The sequence below is a fragment of the Echinops telfairi genome, unplaced genomic scaffold (assembly GCF_000313985.2).
Source record: "Echinops telfairi isolate 266 unplaced genomic scaffold, ASM31398v2 ScPeMD7_7468;HRSCAF=8506_0, whole genome shotgun sequence".
NCBI classification, from domain to species: domain Eukaryota; kingdom Metazoa; phylum Chordata; class Mammalia; order Afrosoricida; family Tenrecidae; genus Echinops; species Echinops telfairi.
The window spans coordinates 22,567,638-22,577,217 of record NW_022111369.1 but is presented as its reverse complement, the minus strand read 5'-3'; the positions used below and the strand labels follow the sequence as shown (position 1 = coordinate 22,577,217).

Genomic DNA, 9,580 nt, shown 5'->3' with positions numbered 1-9,580 from the left:
GTGTCCTAGAGTTCAGTCCTGCACCTGCAATTTGTTATCTCTAAGACCGTGGTCAGGGTACCAGAGTTTTCTTTGTTTCAGTGTTCTCCTCCTAAGGATGAGGCTACGTATAGTGTCTACCTCTGAGGGCTGTTAGGAGGATTCAGTGACTAGAAAGGCAGTGAAAGTGCCTGACACATAGCTCGCACTCACAACACATTAGCTCTTTGTATCAGAATTAATGTTCGGTTTGGTTGTGAGGGCGTTAACTTACATTTAGGTTCCTATTTAAGCATAAAGAAGACATTATCAACAGGCATCCACACTTTGGTGGAAATATCATTTCAATGCTACAGTACTGTTTAACCACCGTGGGAAATCTGAGGCTCTTACATGCAATTTAAAATAGAATAGCTTCCTTCTAAAGTGAGAGCACTCTTTTTTGAAAAAGGAAAGTTGATGCAGGAAATGTTCCTTAACCAGACAGCGAATAAATCTCCCATCTTAAGTGCGAAGGAGCAAAGAAGTAGCCAAAACATAAATTAACTGTTGTTCTCTGACCTCATACTTTTTGAAGAGCAGGTGAATTATATGTTTATATCTATTGAAGATAGGCTTACAGTATAAGATTACCTTTCTAATTATAGATTCTCTTGACTATCTAGAGCAAATAGGACTAGACCAAGCCTGTACTTAAAAGTCGGCAGGTCTGGATATGGAAAAGCTGGCATTAGTAAACAGCAGGGGTTGAATATTGCAGGGCCTACTGAGATTTGAGAAGCACTAAGTTGTCCCTTTGTCCCAGCATAAAATGAGTGATGGCCTTGGGCAAGTTACTTAATGCCTCGGAGCCAAGTTGTTTTGTGTACACAGTGTGTGGCACTCATGCTAGCTCATGAGTGTGTTTGTGAGAGTTTAGTAAGTGCATTATTCATTTACCTACCTCCACAGAGGGCACATAGAAGGCTCTCCGTGAATTCATTCGTTTTCTCTTTCCAGTGCAGCAAAGTATAGATAATCATACCCAATGATACTTTCTTTTTAAACATACTGGAAGTTGGGGGGCCTGACAGTCTTATCCAGATCTGAGTTGTGCAAACATTGTGAGGACAGAAAGGGGAAAAAACAGGTCGAAAGCACAGAGTGGGAATTTTTGATGATAACATTGCACAGTTAGAAGAAAGGAGGAACATCTGTATTAGTTCAAAGCCATGGTGTGACAAATGCATAATTTTATGTGGTTAAACCCACTTGTGTCAGTTGCAGTATATAGGCCGACCCCATCGTCCTTCCATCAGTGGATCTGTTTATCCTGGCCGAGGCACCAACATTAGGTGGATAGGGAAATATGAGAAGAACTGGATAAATGTGGCTTTTAGCCTCCAGACGATTCCAGGATCAAGGACGTGAGAAAGTGATCCGAAGCTCGCGTGTCCTGTGGGTCAGGCCCTGTTCCTTGATGGTCTCTTACAGAGACGAGACATAATGAAAGGGAGGGTCAACTGAGATCACCCCTATGGGTCTCAGGAGGTGAGCTGGAATGGTCTAAGAAAGCTTTGCAACCGACTGGACCTTCATTGGCTGGAGTTTACAAGAAAGGGCACCTGCGGCTGAAGCTGGGCTTTGTGGGAAGACTTGTCCGGTGAGTTTAAGGATGCAGTGGAGAAGCTTCCTCGGGGGTTGAGTGCAGAGCACTGATGTTTCTGTACAAGATGACTCAGATAGAGAACAAGGTGCTCCTGGGAGATTCGTGAGAGAGCCATCCCCTGAATTCGCAGGCTGAGTATAATTATTGTGACTCTCTAATGAGACCACAAGAAATGACAAAACGGTGAAGGAAAGTCCCCGAGAAGGACATCATGCTCGGTAACGTAGAGAGCAGCACAGAGAGGAAGGTGCTCTACAAGAGGGTTTGTCCGCGTGGCTGCAGGCATGGGCTCCGGCGTGGGAGCAGTTAGGAGGATGGCGCCGGACCGGGCAGTGGTGCTGTGCATCCAGTTGCTCTGGATCAGAACCGACTCGATGGCCACTGATGACCACGACATAAAGGGCAGGAAGAAAAGGCAAGAGGGGATCTGTGTTAGTCTAGGTCGACCAGAGAAACAAATTCATAGACACTCCTGTGTTTAGGAGAGAGCTTTATATACAAGAGCAGTTGAATATTGAGAAAACAGCCCAGTCTAGATCAAGTCCATAAGTCCAATATTAGCCCATATGTCCGATACCAATCTTTAAATTCCTCTTCAGACTCACAAAACCCATGCAATGATGCTGAATGCAGGAAGATCACAGGCCAGTGTGGGAATTCTCGTGGACCCAGTGGTGGTAGGAGCATCTCAGTGCTGGGGCTCCTCCAGTTCCCAAGGCACAGACTATCGGCATAGGACCATGTGTATTGTCAGTAGAGAGTCTCTCAGGGAGTGAGCAGAGAGAGAGAGAGTCTCCTACCTCCAAGGAGGAAATACAGGAGTTCCCAGAATCCTCATGGGGAGGCCATGCCCACACAAGAGGCCTCATTGGCTCTACAGTGACTGACATGCTTCTACCCTTTCACTCATACTACTCTCAGACGAACAACAGAGTATAACTACCCCAGAAGATAAAGAGGAAAAGATGGAAAAGAATCCAGACAGAAGATAAGTAGCATTTTCCGAAAGTTGACATAAGTTTGTATTTCTTCACACTTCTTTCAGCAATACATTTATTTTGTAAATAGGAGCAATATGTGTTTTACAGAAAATTTTGAGAAGTACAGGAACTTTAGAGAGAAAAAAAATTAAAGACCTAATTGCCTAAAAAAATGATCGCTAATATCATGGAGTATGTATACTTTCCCAAGTTTTTAATGTGCAAAAACCCATTCTTATGTTGAAGCAGGAGAAGAAAAAAAAAAAGGAAAATCCAACCCACTGCTCAAGTGGGGTACACTGCCAGGTTTATTATGAAAGTCACTCTCATGCAAATTGCAGCAATGGAAACAGTCACGTGTTCAGCAATATTGAATTGAGAAGTACCTGCCAAATTTAATACAAATTTTAAAAATTGGCATTTATGACATTACAAATAAATTTCAGATGCTAGTTACTTAGCTTTCAGAAATGAGGGGTGTTGGGGAAGGGCTTGAACCTCTCTAATAATGATTTTCATTAGACTTTCTAATCATTAAGTCCCATTTGGGCCGATGGTGTTTCCAAAATATATTTTCCCGTCTTCCAGGACGAGCTTCTCTCTCACACTGATGCAATCGCACTCTCCTTGGAGGAGGGTTTTCCTGTGTTTCGGAGTTTCATTTCTGCTCTATTTTCAGGTATAGTCGAGGAATACCAGCTTCCCTACCATGATCTGGTGCCCAGTGACCCCTCCTATGAGGACATGAGGGAGATTGTGTGTATCAAGAAGCTGCGCCCCTCCTTCCCCAACAGGTGGAGCAGCGACGAGGTAAGGCTTGAGGTAACGACCAACTTTGCTTCAGAATCTTCATCCCAGGAGCGTTTCTTCTTTGGGTTTCTTCGTGGTGATGGGGATGGCACCTCACGGGGGGCTGCCTTCAGGAGCCACGTGCAGGGCTGTGGTGTGCTGCTGCTTTGATCAGATTGGAGCTTGCTCCTTCCAAAATAATATGGAGGCGGGTCAACATTTTGCTTGCCTACGAGATCCCTTTATGTCATGTATTGAGGATATTAAAGCTTCTGTGTACATGGGGGGAGGGGGCGTGGATTGGGTTGTGTTTTTTCACCCTGGGGGCAGTTCTAACCTGTTCTTGGGGGGGCGGGTTGTGTGGGGAAGCGACTTGATGGTGTCAGCAGAGGCAAGCATGGGCACCGAACAAGTCCGCATGCAGCTCGGCTGTAAGGTGTAGTGGTGAGACCTACTCAGGTCGGGACGGGAGGGGGCTGGGCAGGCCTTGTCTGCCTCTTCCTAGTCCACATTCCTCTCCAGGGCCTCTTGTAGTCCCGTATGTCTTCACATCCCCAATGGTCTGGCGGGCTGGAAAAGTCACGTGTTTGAGTTTGAGCTGGTCAGTGGGGTATGGGGTAGAGAATTCACCAAACGTGCCAAAGCGATTGCAGACACCTGGACGGAACACTGCAAACTTGGTGTCAAACGCAGTTTGAAAATACGGTGGTTGTTGGTTTTATGTCCAATGAACTACACTGTTCGATAAGACGTGGGCTGTCTTAACAGATGGTGCAGAAGGTGCCCAAGTAACCTTCTTCTGAAGGTGGTTATGGGCGTTGGTCTTACTTAACTAGCCCTTCCCTGAAGATTTCTAATGACATGAAATGGCACCTTCCAGCCGGAAGACAATGACTGGTACACAGCAGGAGAATACAGAGAAAGGTCTCGCGATGCTGTGCACAGGTCATTCATCCTGTCCCCAGGGACCCTGCGATGCTCATCTTGCAGCAGGGAGTGATGGTTTACAAGTCGCCGTCTGGTATGGATGAGATCAAAGATCCAGCTGCATCAGGTGTGGTAAACCCTCTAGGAGAATGGTCTCCAATTCAGGCGTCCTGAGTGTTCTTGTATTTGTTGGACACTGACGGGCACAGACTCCTCACCCCCCACCCCGCTTCCACAACCAACCAAGCCCCCTGCTTAGTCCCTTCCTGAGAAGCTAAGAAAATCCTTTGGCTCCTGAGGAGTTTGCAATGAGAGGAATTTTCATATTTTGAAGAGAATCTTTAAAAAAAAAAAAATCTGTTCAGACTTCAGAAATGCAGCCAAAGCCCAGTGTCAGGCATCAAAACCTGCCCAGAATGCACTTCTCCAGCGTGACTCCAGTTTACTTCTCTTCCCACAGTGTCTGCGGCAGATGGGGAAGCTCATGACGGAGTGCTGGGCTCACAACCCCGCGTCGCGGCTGACAGCCCTGCGTGTGAAGAAGACCCTGGCCAAAATGTCAGAGTCCCAGGACATCAAACTCTGAGCTGAAGGGCAAAGAAAAAGGCCAAGAAGTCCAATCCATATTTCTTCTGTCTGCGGCGGGCAGAGCAGCTGGTGGCAGACAATGTCAAAGAAGCATCCACAGAACACGCCTAGAACAGCACGCTGCTCCCCGGTGGGTTCAGCCCTCCCCTCTCGGGAGAACCCTGGACAGACCACACAGCTTTATTCGCATCTGGTTCTTGGAGGGAGAAACCGCGTGGGTGACTTGTTCAGGATATTAATGCACCTTGCTTTCTAAGAAAGCTCTGGAGTTTTGGATCGCCTTTTTTTTTTTTTAAAGATGCTTTGAGTTTGCCAAAATTAAGCAAATGTAGACATTTTAAGGTTGATACTGTTCTAGTGAATATCACAACAATGAAAGTTCACTCCAGAATCTCTGCTGGAAAGTAAATTCCAGTGCAATGTTTCTGATTTTCCCCCTGGGTGAAATGGTACTGCAGTCTGCAAACCTGGAGGCAGTTTGTGGCGAAGGAGAGCGGAGCCTGGAGCTCCTCCCGAAGCCCACTCTCCTCCCTTTGCAGCTCCAGACAAGGTGGAGCAAATGAAGGTTTGATTGACTTTAATGGGAGAAGTCAAGGTGGATGCTGTTCTTCTAAACCACTTCCTGGTTTTTTTTCTGTTAGGTATTTCTTTCATGGTAAAAACCAGCAACTTTTTATTAAACACAAAGAACGTTTCCAGTCCCCCCCCCCCTACCGTTTTCTATGTGCAAAGAATTGACCCATGGATGCTGTGTTTAAGACAAGGTGTTTTAAAAACAGCTCATGTGCGCTGGTGTAAGAAAACCTGTGTGTCTTCAGGAGCGGAGGGCCAGGTGGGGAGTGTAAGAGCTGATTTCTTCTCCCAGGTGGGGAAGCGCCCCCATTTCAGCAGCACCAGGGGGAAGGAGCCACACCTTCTCATCCTTAACTAAAAGCTGTCTGGCGTCATTTCCTGTCTCTTGTGGGTGGGAGAGAAGGAAGGAGAGGGGCCTGCCTCGGTTGGGTTAGTTTAACCAGGTTGTAATTTAAACAGAAGTCCAGCCTCTTGAAGGCAGCGCAGAAGCAAGGTTGTGGGAGCCACACTCACGCTGTGACTGCTGCAGCGGTCTCTTCTCACGTACTTACGTCCTAAAGGGAGCATCTCATACCCTAGGAAGGCTGACTCCGTGGACTTTTTAGTTCCTTTTCATGCCCAACTCATTGTTCAATGTAGTTTGGGCCTTCTCTGTGGACCTCTTCAACTTCCTCACGGCATGGCAAGGTAAGCGTAAACTCTGTGTTGGGGCCAATACTCCTTAGCACCAGGAACATGGTAACATGGTACACCCCTCTCTCCACTTCTTTCGTTTCCATTTCTGTACTGTGGGGTTTTTTTGTTGTTTTTATAAATACTCCCGAATTTGAGAAGACGTCCCTCTTGGCCTTTAAAAAACTTGCCATTCCTTAGAGAGCACGCCAGGGGGCAGTGTTTCATAACACATTTTGCTCACTAGTCAGTGACTGAAAGATGGAGGCTCATTGAAAACCTGACAGCTGCATGACAATTGAGGAAATACTTTCCTCCTTCTGAAGTCGGCCTGCAGCTGGCAACCTGTGTCCAGCAAACATCCCAGTGCAGGGAGACACTGAGAGCACTTGCAGGTTGGGAGAACCCCACGCGCCCTCCATTTGACGTTCTTTTCCCAGGGCCTAATTAATTTGGTAGCTAACAACAAATAATTGATTAAGCCTTGAATATAGAGGGGGAAAAAAAATTTTTTTTTTCAGTTATTTTTTTAGGATCAAAGACAGTTGGTTCCAAATATAATTGCAAGGAGACTATTATATTTACTAGTATTAAAATAAGCTCACTAGCATTTTGAAAGGTCCTTTTTCTTTGGGTCAGTGGAGGAGGGTCTGTGGTTCGAATGCAGCGTCACAATGGTGTGAGCTTGGCACACAAGCGCAAGTGCCTTTAAGACGGTTCGTCAACCAACAATTTAGCAAACCTGGATACCAGAGAGGTCTGGTCAGGTTTGTCCTTGAGTTTCCCCCAAATTAAGTGAGGCTGGGCTTCCCGTGGGGGCAGGGTACTTGGTTTTTATTTTGGTTAAGTTACATGAGTGATTAAAATCAGAATATCTTGTAGGGAGGTGAGGATCTGAGAGCAAATGGTGTTGGTCCCAGCAAGGGATGGTAATGAGAGTAGTGGGCAGGTTGTCTTCTGTGGAATTTGTTGATTGCTTTGAAAAGTCAGGAACTGCTCTCTAATTCCAAACTTCACCTACTAAATGTGAACATTCAAAATTATTCCCAAAATACTTTAACAAGCGCCACTTACCTATTTTTCACTATATTTTAATAAGATTAACATTTATTTAAGAATAGATTTTTCTGTTTTTTTCCAAATTCACTTTACTTATGGAGTACTAAATTGTTATTAAAGACTACCTACTCATTTCTGATTTTGAAAAAACAATTTCTAGCTGCCCAGAAGTAAATTTTATCATTTTTTTTTCATTAGTTTCAATTCTCAGTGGAATAAGTGGGAATTTGGATTTTAATAATTTAGTTGATTGCTTATGGTTGGAACTATTTCTAAATATTAGTTGTTAGATAATATAAGTATTGTATGCTAAGATGTTCAGGTTTATAGTTTATGTACGTCTGTATATATGATAAATATATGTGTGTATATATAAATATTATGTTCAGTTTGGAGTCTGGCACAACTCCATTATGTGGAGAGAGTGAAATATAATGGGTGGTAAAGTACTAAATGAAACATAATATTTATTTATGAGAATTGGTAGAGTGTTAAGTCACACGGGACAGTGCTACGATTATCATGTGCGAGGAGACTGTGTGGAAAGCATTGCTCAAAAGCCACTTGTGGCCATTCTTCTAATTCCCCCAAGATAGAAGCGTCTTAAAAACAAAAGAAGGCAAGATTTTATTTCCAGGGAATCCTTTGACACACTTCCACTGGTGTACATTCAAGGTTAGACCATCCTTCGTAATGGCTGAACTCGGAGTTCCTAGAGTCGTGCATGTTCCTTAGAAGTTCGGGTGCCTTGTGTTATAGGTCTCTCCTTTGTGGGGAGGGGGAAAGGCTGTCAAAGAAGCCCGGTTTTCAAAATCCTGAGTATGTTTAGCCATGAGAACTCAGATAAATAAAACAAAGCAAACCTCCCTGTTAAAGCTGCGGGAACGAAGGATCTGGTATCAAAAATGATGTAGTTTCACAATTATGCTTTCTCCTGCCAACAACACAAAACAGAAAAAAAACAATGCCGTATCTTTGGGAGAAAAGTTGACTGTAGATAAGGGCTTTTGTTACCTTGTTTGTTTAAAAAAAAGACTCATTTATGTTCTTTTGGGGGAACCAGTGCCTTATTGAATTTGTATATACTGTAATTATTCAGGACTAGGGAACAAAAAATTGTATTTGTTACAAATTGTATATGGCTTTTGTTTTAACATTCCCCGAAATAAAGTGGTTCATTCTCCCCTTGGAGGGTAAAAAAAGTCTACTATCTTGTAGTTGTGTGACATCCCCCCCCCCCCTTACTTCCCTCCCTTTGGATGCATCCCAGTGGAGCAGGCAGGAAGGCAGCAAGGTAGGCCATGGCTGCAGGTCAGCTCGGGCATCCGGTGACAGGAGCCCAAGAGAAAAGGCCTGCTGACTCCTCCTTTCTCAGTAAGTAGGAGACACGAGGGCTAAGACAAGGAAGTCAGCCGTTTGAGAGATGTGGAAAAGTAGGGCTCGCTAGGAAAACACAGCCAGGTGCTTATGGGCAGCACGGAGGGCCGTTCTGATTGATAATTCCTACCACCCACGTGGGGCAGTGCTCACCCTGGAGTGCGGCTTGCCACAATGTGTCCACTCCCTCTGACTTGCTTGTGTTTGACTCCATCTAACCTACTAGCTCGGCTTCTTCTGGGGTGAGGAGAGGAGCAGCTCAGTCTCTACCCAACTGACTCTTTAGAAAAGATGCAATGAGTTCATCCATTCTCTAAGCCGGTGGCAATGCACTCACTTATCATCAAATATCAGATCCTATTGCAAAATCAGTGGTGCTTTTTTTCTGTGTGGTTTTGTGGTCTCAGTCTTCTATCAACACCGTTAAGTACAGCCAGAGACCCTGGGGGGTGGGGTGGAGATTATCATTGTGTTGGGGTTTATCAGCCTCATGATGCATGAAAAATGAAACAAAGCCAAATCTACAATCTTCGAATGGATTCCAACTCATAGGACAGTGTAGAACTACCCCACAGACTTTTCATGATCTGACTTTCTGTAAGCAGACTTTACTGCTTATAGAAGCAGAGGGCAGCAGCTTTCCCCCCTGGTGAGTGGCTAGGGAAAGAGGCTGTTCACAGTTCCTCCAGTAGCCTGCAGCCTTCACCCAGGGGCCACTGGGGCCTCTCTCCTGCGGATTTTTGAGAGACTACATGACAACGCATGTAAAGGCGGAACTGAGGAACAGGGAGGAAGACAGACTAACTGACAGGACAAGGGAGAGTGGAAACAGAAATAGTTTTATTAGTGTCGGGGGCGGGGAGCTCCCGGCAGAGGTTTCGTGACGTAGGCCAACAGGTCAGGGAAGTCATGCTCAGCAGCTGGGACGTGGGTTTTTAAAGAGGGGTGGTGAGGAATGTATGGCTATTATGGCAATCAGCATATGGGG

At 45.2% G+C, this 9,580-nt stretch overlaps 1 protein-coding gene across 4 annotated transcripts in view; it reads left to right on the top strand.

Moving 5' to 3' along the window:
* BMPR1B (bone morphogenetic protein receptor type 1B) overlaps positions 1 to 8,422 on the top strand; it is a 331,709-nt gene extending 323,287 nt beyond the window's left edge. For 3 of the 4 annotated variants that reach the window (XM_045284268.1, XM_045284266.1, XM_045284267.1), the window contains 2 exons: positions 3,287 to 3,429; positions 4,784 to 8,422. In XM_045284268.1, the coding sequence (XP_045140203.1) occupies positions 3,287 to 3,429; positions 4,784 to 4,909 (269 nt within the window). In that variant the 3' untranslated portion in view covers positions 4,910 to 8,422. The remainder of the gene's footprint in view (positions 1 to 3,286; positions 3,430 to 4,783) is intronic. The other variant, XM_004703270.2, reaches the window with a different exon arrangement.
* Positions 8,423 to 9,580: the final 1,158 nt, after the last annotated feature.